The 21,084-nt window shown below is 40.7% G+C and overlaps 1 protein-coding gene across 1 annotated transcript in view; it reads right to left on the reverse strand.

Annotated features, from left to right (window-relative positions):
- ICA1 (islet cell autoantigen 1) overlaps positions 1–21,084 on the reverse strand; it is a gene marked incomplete at both ends in the record, with an annotated part of 138,095 nt that overhangs the window by 29,441 nt on the left and 87,570 nt on the right. The window contains 3 exons of the mRNA XM_080701787.1: positions 1,171–1,268; positions 14,748–14,846; positions 16,051–16,176. Of these exons, the coding sequence (XP_080557913.1) occupies positions 1,171–1,268; positions 14,748–14,846; positions 16,051–16,176 (323 nt within the window). The remainder of the gene's footprint in view (positions 1–1,170; positions 1,269–14,747; positions 14,847–16,050; positions 16,177–21,084) is intronic.

The following is a 21,084-nucleotide window of genomic DNA, read 5'->3' on the forward strand; positions in this document are numbered from 1 at the left end:
ATTTGGGAGGCTGAGACAGGAGGATTGCAGTTTGCAGACAGCCTCAGCTACTTAGTGAGGCCCTCCGTAACTTAGTGAGACCCTGTTTCAAAATAAAGAATACAAAATAGGGCAGGAGGTGTAGCTCAGAGGTCAAATGCCCCTGGGTTCCATCCCCAGACACACTCACTCACTCATCTCTCTCTCTCTCTCTCTCTCTCTCTCTCTCTCTCTCTCTCTCTCATACACACACACACAAAAAAAAAAATTAAAAGGGGCTAATATTGGCAGCAAACATTTCTATGAAACACAATATACCTGAAACTTTATTTGGAAATGCAGTAAAAACATAAGCTTGTTTTACCACAAAATGGTCATCTAAATTTTGCCTATGTGTAAAAAAGGAATGGTGAACAGAGGCTAGGTCATCTACTTTAGGCCGGCCAGTTCAAAGACAAAGGACATTCCTTCAGGCCACTTCATCCCCATAGAAGATGACATGGATTCACATTTACACTTCCTCCTCACTGTATGGGGTTAGGAACCATCTGCTACCTATGTGGAGAAGTTCACTCAGTCCTTATGTCTAATGCCAGGAGGTGCCTTGTTTGTAAAGAGGTAAGAAATGGAGATGGGGAGGTCAGTTCCTGTTGCTGCTGTTCTCCACCCCACAGAGGAGAAAACAAAGTTTAAACAGTGAAAACAAAATGTTACCACCCAACACTTTGGTAGGATAATACCTGAGTGCTACATGCACTACTAAGGCAATTGTGTAGGCCATCGGCTTCTAGGATAGAGAAGCTGGGGGCTTTCCTGTCTAGAACAGCATCCTATGAATGGCAGTGACATCAGGACCATATGGGGTCCAGAAACCAGAAAGAACTCGAAGCTGGAGCTAAGACTGCCAGACAGAGCCAGGCAGTGTGGGGACATTGCCCTCTCTTGCCCCAGTCAATTCCTTACAAGTGTGCCCTTTCTGAGGACCCTGGAATGGATCTCTTATTGGGACCGGTGAGGCTGAGCTGGCGGGGATACTGCTGGGAGAGCTTGGCCTCAAGGTTCATACATCTACATAGAGGAGTGAGGAAGTGAGCCTATCCTTGAGTCTGAGACCTCACCTGGACTCCATGAGTGAGGCCAGTGCCACCCTCACCTATGGGAAGAAAGACTGCACAAGAAGCTGGGACTTACTGACTTGGCTCCAGCCCTGCCATGTCTGTGCTCTCCTGCTGGGTGATCTTCTTCTTTTCTTCTTTCTCAACTAGTTTTTTCATAGGGTCTTGTAAGCTCTTGATCCCGAGTCAAAGATAAAGAAAAAGAAAAAGAAAAAGAAAAAAAATCATCAATAAAAAAATTCAATTGCCATTGATCCTAGCAACCAATTCTTGAATTACAGGTATTGGGAAGTTATCCTGGACCAATCATGTGGACAGAAAGGAAATTTTACATGGCAAAGAGACAATATTTTCAGACTCAGCCAAGAAATACTGGCTTAAAAAAGAAAGTTGATTTGCCACTAGGTTTGTGTTTTCCCTTTTGTGATAAGTTATTCAAAAGAAGGCCTTTTGGCTATTGCTAACTTTATTTTCCAACTTCAACACGCAGCTAAGATAAACCTTCTGTTCTGCTTGCAGCCCACGCATTGACAGTCAGAGCTCCCCCCACCACCGCCACCACAGATGAGAAAATTTCACTTTATTTTTAATTTTGTTTGCTGTTTTGCAGTCTAAAAACTGCCTTAAAAAAAACATAAAACAAAACATTTTTTTTAAAAAAGCCCCAGTGTCTCAACATATTCTGACAACTTAACTCCCACAAATGGACAGAACAGGTGCGTTCAAATCTTTATAGATTAAAAATGGGCAAGAGTCTTTTTCTTGGCATATCATTTGTTGGAGTTACTGTTTTCAAGGCTCATTAAATATTTAAGGAGAGATTTTTGTTTTTAAAAGCAAATGCCTACAAACTGCACACCAATGACAAAGACCAGGAAAAAAAAAAAAGCAAAACATTTCTTTAACAGCTGAATAATGAGTTATACAAAAAGATCTCTATTTCTGGCCCTAATTAAAGTACAGACCTATGAATACCAAAGAAACATCTCAGGATACGGCTCCTCCTTATATTCTAAGAACGACTAAAATCCAGGTTCTCGTCCTTTGGGCAATCATGTCTTCGTATATTTTTCTCCTTCCCGTTGGTCACTTCTCCAGTGTGACATACACACAGAAGGAGGCGGGCAAGTTTCAGAACCAACTCGGATTAATTAGTAATGGCTGACTGGAGACAGAGTGAAGGTGGGTCCAGGGCTGTGTCCAGGCAGCACAGAGCTGTGGCTGATTCTGGAGTCTGCCATGAACACCAGATGCATATTGGAGTTTCCCCTCTGCCCCAGCAGCCAGCCCCAGGTTCACTCTCTGCACAGGATAATTTTGCTAAAACACCCATGCTGTCATGTTATCCTTTCCTCAAGTACTCATAATGGTTCCTGATTTATTTCCACTTCTAGTCTAGAAGCCTCTCTGGCTGATTTTAAACATCATCTAAAAAAATGATCCTATCTTAACTCCCAGCGGGCTTCCCACACCTGAGCTCTCCATTCCATTAGCCCGTCTCCTCCTAGTCTCCTGTATACTTGCTGCCCCCTCCTTTGTTCATTCTATTTCTCTACCTCAAAATTCCAGATCAATCTATTTTCCATAAAGTTTCCCTAAGTGTTCCAAATTCGAGAAAGTCCTTTTGACTTCAACCTGTATTTACAGTCTTAATAAGATTCAATCTTATCTATCTGGTATATATATATATATATATATATATATATATATATATATATATATTCTCTCTCTTTTAGTACTGGGTATTGAATCCAGGAGCATTCTACTTTTGAGCTATACTCCCCAGCCCAATTTTATTTTTTGTTTTGAAGCAGGGTCTTGCTAAGTTGCCGAGGCTGATCTCAAACCTGTGATCCTCTTGCTTCCACTCCCAAATATTGAGATTACAGGTGTGTACCACAATGCCTGGCATGCTTTGTCTCTTAATTTTTTTTTCTGATTTGAAAAATAATAAAAACATATGCATGAAGTTTGGGAAATAAGTAAGAATTATTCATAATTCCATTCTCCTGAAATGGGATATTTTCATATGCTTCCCTTACTTTTATACTCATACAACTTGTATAACTGAAATCATTGTATACAGGATCCAGGATCCTGTTCTAACACAGGATTTCTGTAAGTAGATGTCCTCGGTTTGGATTCTGAAGCATTCTCTTGCATAAAGCACATCTAAAAGCATTGCCATCAGTTTTAATGACTACCTAATTCTGGACATTTAAATTAGCACATTCATTCAGCAAATACTTTTGCGCACCCACCAAGTACCAGGTGCTTCTCTGGGTGTTCTGGAAATGCTGATGAAAGAGGCGGCCAATATTATCAGCTAGTGATAGGCCTAGGCAGACAATTAAAATAGAGGGCTAGAAAGTGACGGGGTCATTACCGCAGCGAGCAGGGCGTCCTCTCTTGGAAGTGACATTTCAACCAAGAGTTAAGTGACAAGAAAGAGCCGGCTCTGTGCAGCTCTGGAAGAAGAGGGGCCCCAGATGCAAAGGCCCAAAGGTGGGAATAGCTGGGCTTGTTTGAGGAACAAAAAGGAGATGCCTGTGGGGCAGCGGTGCAGTTGGCAAGAGTACAAGTCTTGTGAGATCAGGATAAAGAGGCCAGCAGGGTCGCACAGCGAGGACATTCCTCCACTCAGATTCATCAATATTTAACATTTCTCCCCATTTGTCTCATCATATTCTTTTGCTCTCTGTGTCTCTTTAATGCATGACAACTAAATGCAATACGTGATCCTTCGTTGTAGCTTGGACCAGAGGCGAAACGCAACAAAGCACAGTAGTAGAACAAATGAGACAATGAATATGGGCTGTAGTCTAGATGGTCATGATTTTTTTATAGACCCCAAAGCATCCGGAAAAGCGGCATGTGTGTGCGTGCGCTTTGGAAATGTGCGCCCATGAGTGGGAGTTCATCAGATGTCAAGGACCTACTCTTTTCAATAGCTCTGCCAATCACAGCATTTTATTCACCCCCTACCCCACCCCCTTACAGCAGTTTGATAGCCCACAGAATGGTCCAACTCTGGTCACAGTGAAGCCAGGAATGTTTTCAGCCAAGGTTCTGATGCCTCCCAGGATTCACTCTGGGATTCTGTGACACTTGCCCAGGCCTCCTGGTTTGCTCAATTATCTTCTCATTGTGTTTCCCTTTTATCAATCAACACTAGGCAGGGCCAGGACGAGACTGCTTCAGCTGGCTGCAGGGAGCTGAGCTGCCACAGCCCTCGCCTAAACCCCTGAGATGCCCTTGACAGCTCCACGGTTATCATCCCTTCTGTCTCCAGCCTGACCTCCCCTCCTGACCACACTTGAGCAGCTCTCAGACAATCCCTTTGTAATGTAAACCACTCATTCCTTCTTTTCAACCCCTTCCCCTGTTGGGCCATTAGCAGGGACTCAATTGTTGGTTCCCTGTCACTGCAATCACAGTTAAGACACTATTGTGCTTCCCTAACAGAATGGCTGCAGTTCCAATTGCTACTTTAATTTATTATTAATAATTCCTGTGACAATCGTGCCTCTCCTCCTACAGTACCATTGTCCCTAATAACAATTTGGCTTCTGCAGTTCGAGAGAGATGCTAAATATATCTTTGCTGGTTGATAAATTAATGTGCATAAGGTTAAATGGAAAAGATTAGTACTCTTTAGCTAGGAAATGTAAAGGCTCAGGGGAATAATATAAAAAGATTTAGGAAACCACAAGTACAATTAATATGAGTACTAGACTTACTTATTAAATAGCAGAGCTTTGAACCAGGAGGATCTTGTGGATACACACGTACACACATATATTGGTTTAACTGACATATAATTCACATGCCAGAGAATTCAAACATTTTTAAAGTGCACAAATCAATGATGTAGAATACATTCAAGGATGTGTACGTGCATCATCATAATCAATTTAAGCACATTTTTTAAAGGGGCAGCTCTTAAAGCAAGAAAGTTTTCAGATCAAACTAAGGTAAATACTTTTCTATATAGTTAGAAAAAAATCACCACACATGGAACTTGTTTCTTACAATGAGCATTGTACAGTGAAGACTTAAAGAGGAGAAGGGGAACCTGAGAAGATACTGGAGGATAGATAATGTCCCCTTCTTCCCTGAAAATCAGTCCCTGGATGTGACTGTCAGATACCATGCATTCTGCTGGCTGGCTGAGCACTGTCCCCAAGACTGTATTTACAAAGCCTCAGCCTCTGGGTGGGGAGAGGAGTTGAGGTGAAGCCTTCAGATTCCTTTGGAGTCCACCACTCAGTGGAAAGCCTTTAACTCTACAGCTTTCATAAGTCAGGGGTGACAGGAACACCTACTTAGGCAAAATGAATAGAAAAGGTCTGGTTGGCTGTGTCCAGTTGAGGCAGCCTTCAGATGAAACCATTTCCAATCATTGCTGATGGAAGTCACCTTTGAATCCATATCCAGAAACAAAAACTCTAAAGCATTCTGTTTCTAAAAAGCCCAACCCCATTTGGTCCATCATTAAAATTGCTTGAGAAAATCGCCGTGTATTAGTAGCCCACAGTGACATACAAGACTGAAAGAATGTTTTTAGACTAAGTAACCTTTCTCTGTTAAGGCTGCACCAACATGCTAATAGTTTCCATCAATGCTTAAATGATTTCAGGAAGCACGCACAGTATATAAGATCAGCGTGACAGCGGAAACACGCAGACCCAGCTTACAAAAGTGTCTTAGAGAGGAAACAGCTTAATATAATAATGGGAGTTACTACTTCCTGTATTAGGAAAATAAAAGCAACAACAACATTCATCTGAATGAAAGCAAAACTACCCCACACAACAAATTTCACAGACAAAAGGCCAGCAGCCAGTTCTAATAACCTAAATTTAAAATCTAATCTAGATAACCGAGTAACATTTTCTTTAATCTTTAATTGTGATACTTAATTTTCTTATGCTATTTTCCACTAATTACACTGTACTCATATGAAGTGCCAAATAATTGTCAATGGAAGGCAATGAAAGTGTTCAAAATAGTCGAGCCTGGTTAAAAGATGCTGCACTCAGCTTATACTTATGTAATTGGTAGCACATGAGAAATAAACAGCAGAAGCCACGATGTGTATGAGCTGTGCAGTTTATAGACATTTGGTGCATGCCCTCTCCCTCCGCTCTGTGTACTTTATAACAATACCATATAAGGAATGTCACTAATCTAAGACAGAAAGTAATCTTGAATTATATTGTAGAAAGTAAAGGTAAAATTAGAGCAAAACAATCACAACAGTAAATAAGACATGTAATCTGATTCTTTCAGGTGGAAAATTGATAGTTGGAAGGCACCATAGTGTCTTTGGAACATAGACGGTCTTTGGAAACAGATCGAGCTGTGACATGGACCTGGTCTTTACTGCTGTGGGCCTCTGTCTACCCCTCAGAACAATGGAGAGATGTTTGTGAGGGTAAATGGGGAGAATGCTTCTCCACAGTTTCAGGCTCATAATCAGTATTCCAAATATAAGTTCTTACGGATGGCTTTAAACGTCTGATAGCATTACACATCGCAAGTGCTTATCCTGTGTTAGGTACCTCACTCCCCAAGTTTTACACATGGCATTTCAAAAGTGGATAAACTTTGTATTCTTGATTTCCTGATTTCCTGACATGCAAATGGAGAGGTGAAATAACTTGCTCCAGGCTATTCAACCATGAGCAGATAGAAACAATATTTGAATCCAGGTCTATAAAATTCTATACCTTGTTGAGCCAAGAACATTTACTGAGATTCCTCTTCTCCCTCTTTTCATGGTACTTGGGATTCAACCCAACAGTGCTCTACCACTGAGCTACGTCTCCAGCCATTTATTTATTTATTTATATTTTGGAATAGAGTCTCACTAAGTTTTCCAGGCTGGTCTTGACCCTGTGATCCTCCTTCCTCAGCCTCTGAGTTACTGGCTGGCTGACTCCCCCTTTCAATGAGAAGTACCCAGGGGATGGAGAGGACTTCATTCCAAAGTCTAAGAGTCTCATGTTCTGTTCACGGGTCTTGGAAGGACTGTCATGTCAATTGTTAGGCTTTCATCTGCAAGCACACACTTCAAAGTGGTGTTTTTAATTGAAAGTTTCGGGCTGTGCTTTTGAAAGGTGGCAATCCTGCTCTCCCTGCCCGCTTGCCTCACAGTGCCCATGGGAAGCAGGGTGGCCCAGTTCTCAGGCGTGCTGCATACTGCATGCAGCCTTGGGCAGACGACCAGACAGCTCTGAGCTGAAGTTTCCTCATTTGAAGCACAAGAAGTAAACCAAGTCTACCCAATGTTCCAAGGTTAATTTGAGGGATACAACACACACACTTCCTATATGCCAACGGCAAACCTAACAGTACCATGAATTATTTTCCTAACCTGGAGTCTCATATATTATACGACAAACTCTCCTAGACATTATTTCACCTCACCCTTAGGAGAGTGTCTGGCACAGAATAACTACCAGCACAATGGTAAGATTTTTTCCTTTCCCCTCAAAGAAGATTTAGGAAAGGAGTGAGATGGGGGAGGGGGAAGATCCAGGATGCTGTGAGGAGGGTCTGAGTAACCAGATGCCTGGAATAGCAAATGCCAATCGCCATGAAGCACAGACGGGCCAAGGGCAGGCCATGCCTGGGCTCGGCCACCTCAGATTTCAGTGGTGGTCTTGGTCAACTCATCTATTCTCTCCTCCCCAGTGACCTGGATACATCCCAACTTGCTATTTCCAATGATCTGGCCTGGAGCAGCTTAGGAAAAAAAGAAGAAGGAATTAAAAAAAAAAAAAAAGCTTTGCTAAATGCCCTGTAAAGTAATGACACCGAGAGAAAACTTGAAAGTCTAAAGGGATATTCTGGATGTTCGCCATGCATAATTGCCTTGTTGGGACTGGGAACCAAAATAGCATTGCAGGGATATTTACCCAATTTTCATAAAAACTATTATGGCTTTATTTTCAAAGCAAGTAACTGCAGAGCCATGTGGCCTGTCGGTAAATGTTCAAATGATTAACTGAGAAATGTGGAGGTGGGTGGAAGAAGGCTGCTAGGCATACGAATTTGAGAAAAACAAAATTGAGTCAAGGATGTTTTTTGAATTCTGAAAACGCAAAGCATTTTGGTCTTCAGAATGACGTCCTCTAGAACGGGGACCTACACCCGGGGAGGGGGGGGGGAGAGAGAGAGAGAGAAAGAGAGAGAGAGAGAGAGAGAGAGAGAGAGAGAGAGAGAAAGGAAACATTGGCACATCTGTTTTCAACAGTTATTTTTGAACACGCCCAAGAGTTTTGTTTTCAAATTCGGGTTTCCTTAGAGTTAAAATCTTGGCACAGATCAAGAGCCAGTTGCAAAGCCAAATTGCGTCCTGTAGAATTAGCCCCGTTGCAGAGACGGCAAGTCCTCCTGCCTTCCTGGCTGGCAGGCCTGCCCAGCCCTCTCCCTCCCTGGTGGGAGTCCTGTGAGCCCAGACCAAGGCCTGTGGGGCTGAAGGACAGGTTTGGAAATGGAGCTGCCAAACTGTATGTGGCAGCCAGGGAGAGAGTGCGCTGGATATCCCCGAGGCGAGGTCTGGTGAGACTTCTTATCCCTCTTGCTTTTCACAGCCTTGCCTGTGAAACTCACTATAAAACTAACATGCAGGATGAAAATGGTGAGTGAAAAAGTCACTACCAAAGCTAGTCAGCAACCTCCCCAGATTCTCCTGCGTGGATGCTCTCAATGGCTGGTTTCTGAATCCTCTACAGAATTTTTTATTTTTTATTTTTGTGGTACTAAGGATTGAACCCAGGGTGTTCTACCTCCGAACTATACCCCGAGCCTTATTTTATTTTATTTTTTCATTTTGAAACAGAGTTTCACTAAGTTCCTGAGGGTCTTGCTAAATTACTGAGACTGGCCTCTGACTGGTGATCCTCCCATCTCAGTCTTCCAAGTGCTGGGATTATAGGCGTGTGTCGCCACATCCAGCTTACAGAATTCTTGGTAAGTTCTCTCCACCACCATCATGGTGCTATGGAACCTTCATCAGTAGGACTGACGCCCCCCTCCACTACCACCATCACCATGACCTCCATCTCCACTCTAACAACCACCACTGCACTGCTGGACAGTGGCAGAGCTGGGCCTACACCTAGGTATGGCTGGCTCCAGGAATTACTTTTTTACATGCTGTGCTTTATCACAAGTCCAGAGAACAGGAAGAGGAAAGAACAAAACCTTGTTTCCTTAGCCCGGCATGGTTGCATACGCTTGTAATCCCAGTACTTGGGAGGCTGAGATAAGAGGATGATCACGGGCTTGCGGCCAGCCTCAGCTACTTAGTGAGGCCCTGCTTCATAATAAAAAATAAAAATTGGGCTGGGCGTGTAGCTCGAAGGTAGAATGCCCCTAGGTTCAATCCTCAGTACTATAAAAAGAAAAACAAAACAAAAAAAACAAAACAAAACAAAAAACTTGGTGTTCTTTCCTTCTAACAACTCTGGGGTGGAGTGTGTCAGAGGAACATCCTTTACAACGGGCCATTTTTGTTCCATGTGCAGGCACTCTGATGTCTTTAAAAATACAGAGGAAGGAGGACCTGCCTTCCCCTCAACTAGTCCCTGGAAGAGTTTCCACTGGGCTGGAAATAGCCAGGCCTCGCTTCTCTATAAGCCCAACTCCGCCAGTGCCAGTGTGCCAGGTAGAGGGGACAGTCTATTTGTATCAGTGGATACAAATTAGATTTTTCCAGAAAAAAAGTCATTTGATGCCTAAAGAGTTTTTTTTTTTAAATTTTTAAATTTTTGACTGATGCCTGTTCTGGATCAGTGGAGAAATTTGTAAGTAGGTTACATCCTAGGAGGACGAAGTGAACCAACCACATCTAAGGGCTGGCAATTTAAGACAGGGTTCTGTTTTCCCAACAAGACAGAATTTCATTTAGTGTTTTTTACAAATGCTTTACACTCGGTCTAAATTACTCTCTCAAAGAAGGGACAATGCTTTCAAGGTCTGGTAAGTTACATTCCACTCGTATCCCCGGCACTTGATAATTTCTACCATGTGACAATATTCCCAGATGATTCGGAATCAGTGTAAAATTCATACATTAATGATAATTCATGCAAAATGTGCATGTTTAGTAACATGTTAATGAATCAATAAGTGTCTGTTGTTTGAAATATAAAGGGATTGTTTCTTTTATTGGAAACCACTTTAAAAATAGTCTTTCTGCTTTAAATTTGAGCTGTTATAATTATTTGGTTTAAATTCTTTTGGAATATCAAATTTCAAGGCTAATTTTACATAAAGTTAAAGTGCTACAAAAATCGATTTATTGTAAAGTTAAAATGTAAAGGAACATGTCAGTAAAGGTAAATGCAGTATAATCACATCAGGCCCCAGGTATAAAAGCAATAGCTATTAATCATTACCATAAAAAAAGCGTCACAATTGTCATTTAGATATTTTTTTAAGTTGTATGAGATACTTAATTCACTTTTATAATAAAATTATTTTGTAACAAAACTATTATGTATTTCATAGACTAAGGCCCCTTTGGAGTAAAACTTTGAACTTCTGGAGCCATGAGTTCCATCCCTGTAATAATGCAGACAGAGAGTCGTGTCTCCAAACAGGATGCACCAAGTGTTTAACACATTAATTATCATCCTTCATCAAGCATAAAACTAACAGTCAGGAAATACAGCTGCAATGGCACAATTACCGACACACTCAGAATACACCCTGAAGCAAAAAAACAAATGGCTTGCTTTTCATTAACAGAGCTTGGCAACCCTCTCCAAAGACAATGTTTTCTTTCCAGCCAGAGTCCCAAAAGGCATTTAAGGGGTTATTTGCTTAGGTAAACCCAGAGAACAAATTAATCATGAAAACATTGACTAAAATTTAAAAACATCTACTGTCAATATATGCCATTCAAGAGTGACATATATTAAAAACTTACTTGATAAAATAAAAATCTTACAAATATAGTGGATATGTTTGTTTTGTTTTTCTTTTGGGGGCTAAAGACTGGACTCAGAGGCATTCTACCTCTAAATACAACCCCAACCCATTTTATTTATCATTATTATTAGAATTATTATCAATATTATTTTGTGCTAGGGATTGAACCCAGAGGCATTCCACCTTTGAGCTACACCCCAGCCCTATTTTATTTTTTATTTGGAAATGGTCTCACTAAGTTGCTGAGGGCCTCACAAAGTTGCTAAGGCAAGCCTTGAACCTGTGGTCCTTACATCTCAGCTTCCCAAGTAGTAGGTGTATACCACCACCTAGGACATGTATTTTAAAACAATATTAGTGCAGAGGGTTGAGCAGTTAAACAATATCCTTATACTTGACCATTATACATAAGGCATTTATGGTTTTGATTTTCATGTTTTGTGGCACACAATTTGATATGCAAGTGTTTTTAACTAAAAAATAATAGTTCTATATAACAGTATTATATTTTGTATATTAGACTTGAGTCCATATAAAATAATTAGCTATAATCGTGAGATTCCAACATGGCAACACAAAAAGCTTGGATGAATAGCATTCTAGAGAGGTAATAAAAGAACAGTTTATTTGCTTGGTTTCTGGACACTTAATATTACTATAAAATCATTATACTTTAAAGATACATTACTCCCTACTAGGATTATATTACAATTAAACTATGAAGTATCACTTAAACCATAATTTAAGGAAAGCTCTGGAGATATAAAATGTAATGAAAATTCATCTGCCCAGAGTATTTGTAATTATGTACTGAACTATAGCTGTCAAACTTTCACTAAATTCTCTGCCCTGAAAGTCTCTACTGTAGTCAGCTTGATTCTCTCTGCAGGGTAAAGAGCATGGAAAAAATTAGGAAGCCATATTTTCCTCCACTTAGGAGGCCAGGGATACACATATTGGTTCTTCCATGTTTGTGGTCCAACTACAATGTCATGAATTTATGTTGCACTTTATATGCAATTAACTCAAACATGAAGTTCTTCTGAATTGTTTTGGGGTAGGCACCATTTCAACTTCCACCTGGCCAATTTATTTTATAGACAGCTCTCTTTCAAAAAATGGATAACCTTTGGTATTGTAGTATAAAATAAAATCTAATGCCCTAACGTGCTTGCCTTATGGAAGGGCAATCCATGGATGTGGCTCAGGCCGGGTGTGAATTGTGAATGCCATGAGTTATAATTTTAACCAATCTGCATTGGTATGGATGGTTACTTCCTAAGCTGCTGGAAGCAGCAGTGAATCACAGGGAAGAAATGCAGCCCCTACCAACAGGTATAACACATGCCAGTGCAGAGAAGGCTGGCTGCTAACTGTGTGCAAAATACTGGGCTACAGAAAGGAGGTTGCATTAGAAACAAAAGGTTCCCCCAAGGGGCACAGTGATGCATGTTTTCAATCTCAGCAACCTGGGAGGCTGAGGCAGGAGAATCATAAGTTTGAGAACAGCCTTGACCCTGTTTCAAAATAAAATAGGGGACAGCCAGGCGTGGTGGTGTACGCTTGTAATCCCAGTTATTGGGAGGCTGAGAAAGGACGATAATGATTTGTGGCCAGCCTCAGCTATTTAATGAGGCCCTGCAACTTAGTGAGACCCTGTTTCAAAATAAAGAATAAAAAATAGGGCTGGGATCCGGGTGTGGTGGCACACACTTGTAATCCCAGCACTTGGGAGGCTGAGACAGGAGGATCATGGTTTGAGGACAGCCTCGGCTACTTAGGCCCTTTGCAACTCAGTGAGACCCTGTTTCAAAATAAAGAATAAAACATGGGGTTAGAGGTGTAGCTTAGAGGTAGAATGTCCCTGGGTTCCATCCCCAGGACTGCAAAGAAAAAAAAAAATAGGGCTGAGGGTGTAGCTCAGTGGTACAGTATCTCTGGGTTCAATATCTAGCCCCCCAAAAAAGTTCCTGTTACATACTTACAATTGACAAAGCCAGACAGCATATATTCTGAATGCATTTACTTAGCAGCTTGTCAAGTGAGTGCCAACAAACAGGCCAGGGCCAAGTAGGAGAAATGACTCCATGCCAGGTGTCCTGCCTGGAGTCAGCTCAGATATATCACAAGGTGAGTAGACTCTTGGGTTCCTCCTGGGACCTTCATTTAAGGCCAGATCTTAAAGAGTTTTGGTCTCAGTACTTTTGTAGATGCAGTGATATTATAAGCATCTCAGAATTAAAGCAGCATTTTAAGGGAAAATAGATTTTTAATGTTTTGTCAAGCAAGGTGATAACACACTTATAAATTGCCTGAAAAATCAGAAGCAAAGCAATTTCAAGGTGAACTTTAGCTAGTCCTGGCCTGATATTTTTTTTCTTTCAAAGATATGACCTGGCAACAAAGCACCCAGTGTTCTCTTACCATTCTTTAAATCCTTTTGGAACCAAAATCACTTCCTTATCTTGATATGCACTCATCTCCAGTAACCATTAGAGAGAAAAATAATTCTAATTCAGTTTCAATACTGAGAACCACATACTGTGCACGTGCTCCTTCCCAGCTGAGAAATCTTTGAGCTTAGTGTTGCTTTTTCTTTTTTAAAAAAATATTTTATTGGTGCATTGTAGTCATACTTTTTTTTTTTTTTTCGGTACTGGGGATGGAACCAGGGGCATTCTACCTCCAAGTTCCCCCACCCCAGCCTTATTTTTTATGCTTTTATTTTTGAAACAGGGTGTCACTGAGTTGTGAAGGGCCTCCTCAAGTAGCTGAGGCTGTACGTGAACCCTGATCCTCTGGTTTCCACCTTCTGAATGCTGGGATTACAAACATGCTTCATCATGCCTGGCTCTGTAGTCACACATCTTAATGGAATACAAGATGGTGGAGGCATACATGCACATGTCACTAATAAGCCCTTACACAATTCCCACCCTATTCCTTCCCTCCTCCTTCCTTCTCATGTTTGGCTTAGTGTGTCTGTGAACATACTATTTCAATTAGAAATTATTACTGCAATCTTATTGAAAAATCTAATTCTATATTGGATGATACTCTCAGAATAAAAAAGATTCTTTAAAAACAAGGGAGGGAAAAAAAATGTACCTTCTCAGGTAAACATATTTGGTGGTATTAGGGTTTCTGGAAGCCCTTCTACCTCCGGGCTACACTCCCAGACCTATTTTATACTTCTTTTTTATTTGGACACAGGGTCTCTTAATCCAGCGCGGTTGGCTTCGAACCTGCGTGATCCTCCTGTCTCCGCCTCCCAAGTGCAGGGATTACAAGCGTGCGCCACCACGCCCGGCCTCAGGTAAGCATATTTGAATTTAATAATTAAAAAGTAGGACTGGGGTTGTAGGGCAATGGTAGAGCACTTGACTAGCATGTCTGAGGCTCTGGGTTCAATCCTCATCACTGCAAAAACAGACAGACAGACAGACAGACAGACAAATAGCAACTGAGTTCACCACAATTTATGTCCCAGTAAGGTATGCCCTGGGTTCAGTTTGTGCTTTTGGATTGCAAAGATTAACCTGGTCCTGAATCCTGATGTGGTGAAAGAGACTCCACAAGGAAATCACAGTTCTCTCTTTGACACCTGGGGTTTTAGAATCACAACACTCACTGCAGTGGACACTGCTTGCAATACACACAAAGCTCGACTTGTCATAAGGTTTCTCGTGGCCTCTCTAGCTTTCCTACCTTTAGCGTAGTGAATTCATAGGGTTGATAACCTTTGAAGCTCTCATGGATGGCAGCCATAGTGTGAGAAGTTTTTTCCCAAAAATGAAGCAGAGTGGTCTGTAAAGAGAGACAATAAAGTTATTAATTTTTTTTTTTTTTTGTGTGTGTGTGGTATCGAGGACTGAATGCAGTGGCATTCTATTTCTGAGCTACACCCCGGCCCTTTCTATTTCTTTATTTTTAAACAGGGTATCACTGCTGAGGGTCTTAAGTTGCAGAGGCTGGTCATAAACCTGTGATCCTCCTGTCTCAGCCTCCCAAGTCCTGGGATTACAGGTGTACACCACCGAACCCAGCTTGCTATTAATGTTGGTGTGCCTGGTTCTAGTGTGTGGCCCTAGAGCAGTGTGCCATCTGTAGCTTTCAAGGTCCTCTGCTATATGATTCCAAATAATTTCTGCAGCCTTGTTCCTGGCTCTGTCTCCACCTACATCTTGCATTTCAGCCAAAGTAAATGCCTCCCTTGGCTTCTGTTGCTCCCACCTGGGACCCTCTCTTTTCTATTCTCTCTGTCTCATCCAATATATCCTCCCTGAACCAGAGATAATCATGAATTTAGTTTTGTGATCCCTAAAATGCTTCAATCTCTCTCTCTCTTCAAACACTCTCTGGCTTTTTTTTTTTTTAACAACTCTTTTCTGTCCTAGAGTTTAGGAAATATAATCAGACTTTACTGTCTCTAATTTTCTTCCCAAACTTTGAGCTCCTTGAGAACAAGAAATCTGGTCTTATTAATTTTCACATTCCCTACTATAATTTGCATTTAGTATTCGACACTTAGTGTCAATAGCACTGTCAATGGACACAAGAGCTGTTCTGAAGGAAGTCAGAGGTTCAAAATGTGTATTGAATAATGCCAACTTATGGAGGAAAGTATGTGGTGAGACACACAGTACAGTGCTAAGTGAGTTCAGAGGCGGTGTTCTGAAAGATGTGACATTTGGTCTGGCACATTGAAAAGAGGGAAACTTGGAGAGGCACAGATGGGAGGGAAAAAAAAGGTGCTTCAGGCAGAAAGGACTCCCAGAGCAAGTGCAGGGGAGTGGGAAATTGCAGTGCATATACAAGGGGATAGCTACTACTATGCTTGGCTTGATTAAGCTGTAGGACTCTAGGAAGGCAGAGATGTGGGGAGCAAATTATGAGAAAGGCATCTGGAACTTCATAATGACCAAACCATGCTTTGAACCTAAACATCAATTTTATGTTATCTAAGCCTCATGCCAGCCTTTGTTCATTGAAACAAGTTTCCCTTTCTTACCTGGTACGTTGCTAGCATGTGAGACAAGAGATTGCATCTGCTTGCTCCAAGAAGATCCACTTTTTGACACACATCCATCTTCAATTTGTCAAAATTTTTTTTTGCAAGGCGTACTTGTGTCTGTACCTATGGAAGTAAAAGGGAATGTTTGAGCCGATTGAACCTTCAAGTAGTTGACCAAATCATGTTATGTGCATGTATGGCTATGAAATGATGGATTCTACTATTATTCGTAACTATAATGCATCAATAAAAATTATTTAAAGTGGCTAAAATTTGCAGGCTAGTTAATAGAAATAGGAGGGCTTTGCTCTTATAAAAACACATCTTTGAAAATTCTAGGCAGAAGAGAAGATTCTACAGCATCCTCTCTCTCTCTCTTTCTCTCTCTGTATTGAGGATTAAACCAAGAGGTCTTTACCTTTGAGCTACACCTGATCCTGGAAAAAAAGTTATTTTGAAACAAGGTCTTGCTGAGTTCCCTAGGGCCTTGCTAAGCTGCTGAGGCTGGCCTTGAACCTGCAGTCCTCCTATCTCAGCCTCCCAAGTGCAGTGATTACAGGTGTGTGCCACTACACCTGGGTAATATCTATTCTTTATCTCCAAAGGACCCAAAGGAGAGTAGTGAACATTATGGCCTTAGAACAGGCTAACTATTCTAGTTATATTTTTCTTGGACTAATGTTAAAATTTCTGTTTTCTGAAGGAACTTAAAAGCTAAATGCAGTGGAGGAGGTGTACAGACACCCAAGGTATCAAAGGAATAATCTTCACTTTCTGATTTTCCTACAGTCCTTGGAAGTTGAGTTCCCATACATTCTTCATTTTCTAATGATAGCATCTTACACTATATATGTTAAAATGAAAATTTTCATCAATACAATCCTACTTTGTAATCTAAACTTTATTTGGATTTCATCTGTTTTTCCACTAATGTTTTTCTATTTCAGGAGCATTCTAGGATATCATACCAGGGAACTTTGCCACAGCATAAAAATTACCTTCACTGACAAACATTTAATTTTTAGTATTGAATAATGCACACTAGCAATCTTCTATTAATTTCTAAGCTATATTGTAATCCAGGGAAGGAGAGAAGGCCAGGAAAAGATCCAAAAAATGTCAATTCCATATATTCTTCCATAATGAAATAGCTTAAAAATTTGATAAAGCTATTTTAAAAGTTGTGAAGTCAAAGTTTCCCTTTTCTCCACTCCAAAGTATCACCATATCATATTTTGGCTAGGGAAAAACACCAAAATTTTGTTGAAATCGTTTTACTGAGGTATGACTGACAAATCAAAAACTGTGTACATATAATGTATTCAACTTGATGAATTCAAATTTAATTTATCTCAAATAATTCATGGCATTTTATACACTAGGTGGGTAAATGATAGTTGGAAACAAAACTTATTTATTATGATAGCTCTCTCATAAGATAGCAGAGGGCATAGACTATCCTGCCCACTGCTGTATCACCTGGCAACCTGGTGCAAAGCAAGTACTGAGTATTCACTTGGTGACTGAATGAGGAACATTTTTAGGCCATGTCAAACGGTGAGTATTAAAGCATAATCTTTAAAGTGGTTCTAGAAGTGCTGATTTTATTTTTTCTTGAAAACAAACATGGATTATTTGAACTAGAACAAATTAATTTTACCACTAGCACAACTAACACATTCACAACCTGTATAATTGTAGGGCATTATGCCATAATAGTAATAATAATATCAAATTTAGCAATTGATACAATTCACTTACCACATGCCAATGTTATTCCATTTTGGCTGCCATGATTACCTTCTCTGACTGATGAGGACAGAGAGGCCGAATCAGGGCAAGTTTAGACTCCAAAGCCAGGCTACTCTACCTACCTCAAAAGCAATTCACACTACTCCCTGGAAATCAAGAAGCTTAAAATTATGATTCTACTCAGAAACACGTTTTTCGTGTAGGGTTCTATGGAAGTAGAAAATAAATGAAGCTGTGCATTTCATACCATATCAATAGACTACCCTATATGAATAGCATCTGTAGCTATATAAAAAAAAACCTAAAAAGTCCTCTGTATTCTCTCTATAGAGCTGTGAGGATCAGAAAACAGCACCATCAGCTCCTCTCCCACTGGCCGTACCATGAGTTGCAATAATCCTGGTGTTTGATCATTTATCAGTGCAGACTGTGAAAGCTGTGCTTTAAGCTACTGGGGAGTTCTGACTATAAAAAAGTTTAAAATGAGTTAAGATTTTCTGCCTTTCTTTGAGAGAAATAGGGAGGCAGAAAAAAGAAAATCCAAATTTCAGAGGGGAGAAATGAGAGTCCAGAGAGAAAGATGCTTAGCAGTCAGGATCTATATGGCAGAACCCCGGTGGTCACGAGCTGCTCGAGCCCAGAGCCAGGTGTGGTGGCACACGCTTGTAATCCCCGCATTTGGGAGGCTGAGACAGGAAAATCACAGTTTGCAGACAGCATCAGTTACTTTAGTGGGGCCTTCCGCAACTTAGTAAGACCCTGTTTCAAAATAAAGAATAAAAAATAAGGCTGGGGGTATACTTTAGAGGTAAAATGCCCTTGAGTTCCATCCCTAGTACTGAAAAAAAACAAAACAAAACAAAAACAAAACTAGTTGTTAAGTGGGATTAGTCAGTCACAAAAACATAAAAAATCAGATGCTCTCTCTATATGTGAAAGCCAGGGAGAAAATGGATCATAAGAAAAACTCTAGACAAATAAGGAGATACTATAGATGAGCAAATAAGGTAAGCTATTTGAGGGGATGGGAGGGGGAGGAGGGAAATTCTCTAATGTTCATGATATACATTAACAAACATATCAAAGTCAATCACTAAGCCAAACATGAGAAGGAGGGAGAGGGCGGGAATGGGGCGAGAATTGGATAAAAGCTAATTGGGTGATGTGTGCATGTATGCTTCCACCATCTTGTGCTCCATTAAGATGTATGACTACAATGCTTCAATTAAAAACAAAAACAAAAAACTAGTTGCTTGGGCCTCAACTGGTATCTTGAAAGGCATCTGTGCTCAGCCTTTTCTTTGGAAGAGGAAGGAAATACACATGGGGAACAAGCTGTCATGTGTGTGTTCCTTCATCACCTATTTACTGAGTGCCTATTAAGTGTCAGGAGCAGTGCTAGTTACTGATATATAACAAGTGGTCAATAAATATTTATGAATGAATGCACCTTGTTCATTCCCCCTAATCTTCTGAGGAGAAGAGACAAGTTAGCAACTCTAACACAATGGGAAAAGCATAACAATAGGCCAAGAGGGAAGAACAGCAGTGGCACAGACAGGAGAATGATTAATGCTGGTGGTGGGGTGGGAGGGCATTGAAGGCCCAGCTAATGACCTTCCTGCATCCCTGCCCTTTGCCCTCCTTTGTATTCTCCTCCTACTCTGACTCTGGGCCTGGCTGTGTCACTTCTTTGGGTAAGGAGAAGCTAACAAATGCAATAAAGCTGGAAGCTTGAAACAAAAGCCAACAGGTTTTCACTTTTTCTCTTGCTTCTCCGAGGGCCATGAGAAAAGGCCCGCTGGCCACCTGGGGTAGCATGGGTCACTTATTTGCAAGAGATACATAGGGAAGAGCCCAGCCATCAGTAACAGAGCCCCCACCTAACCACAGACACCTGAGTGTGCCCACAGAGACCAGACCTGCCCTGCCCATGCACAGATTGGTGAGCAAAACAAAGATAGTGATTGAAGCCATTATGTGTTATGATTGCTTACTTCACAGAATCACTGTGGCCGTAGAAACTGATGGAAACAGTTAAGGAACTAGATGTTGAATGCTTCTGAGAGGAGGGGATATTTGAAGAGGATTTTAAAGCATGATTAGGAGGTGCAAGGGAAATATATCTGTAAGACTGGCCTACTTAAATATGGAGGGTCTAGATTTTCCAACTAAATGCAAATTTATGTTGTTTTATGCAGAGAAATGAATTTCACTTTCTCCTTTACATTAATATAATCAGTGACTCAGAGATACACTTCTATCTTAGAAGAAAACTTATTTCATTTGCTTATAATACAAAATTCATGCAGTTGTATATTTTGTAATGTGTCCTAATTAAATTTTGTCTGAATTTTGAAAGGCAGTTCTGGAAACCTAGAAGATGTTGTCAACACCTGACCCAGTGAGCTCTGAAAGGCCATATGTTTTGTGTGTCAACAATGATTATTAAAATACTTAATGCACTGCTGAGTTTCCAAATGTTGAGCTCTTTCCCTGCCAAACAAGGAGGATGTTACACTGTTGGGCATTTTGAATACAGTAAAATTTGTTTAATATTTTGTGCTCCATGTCTACTCTCGAAAACACATTCCCAGCCTGAAGCCCAAGGACAAAATACCAAGGACACCGCCAAGCGCAGGCCACCGTTGAGAGTATAATTTCATATGCTTCCAGATGCTCTTAAGTGAAAAATGTTTTGATTATTATTCTTCTCAATCCCAGATAAATTATATTCAATTACATAAACATCTTGAGGAGCTCCTGTGGTTTTCAAGGCTCTTTAAAGGTTTTTTCACTGAAATAAATGTCTGCTTTGTTTATTTCTTCATTTTTTTTTCTGTTATCCCACCTTTCTCCTCATATTCCCCAGACTCGGAAATGACCATGCATATCAGACCCTCTTTAGTCTGAGTCTTGCCTTCCCCAGGCCACAGAAATTCAATTTACTAGAGAACGCAGCAATGTCTTTGACTGCCAAAACTACAGGGCACTTCTCTGTACTTATTCTCCTAACCTGAAATTCTACCTCCTAGCCCCAGCTTGAACTACCCAGGGTGAAGCCAGAGCTATTCATCCTCTCTGTTCATTCTGGTTTCCCTGTCCAGTGAGAAAGGCCTTTGTATTACTGTACAACTAAATAATCTGAGAGTTCATTTGCATTTTTTCTAATTGCTTTATTTCTTTTAAGAACAGAATAAAACCAAACAACAATTGTATTCTGATTTTTGCATCTTCTTTCAGGAGATTGCTCTGATCCCTTCATCTATTCACTAGACA

Source organism: Muscardinus avellanarius (genome assembly GCF_963383645.1).
Source record: "Muscardinus avellanarius genome assembly, chromosome: 9".
NCBI lineage: Eukaryota > Metazoa > Chordata > Mammalia > Rodentia > Gliridae > Muscardinus > Muscardinus avellanarius.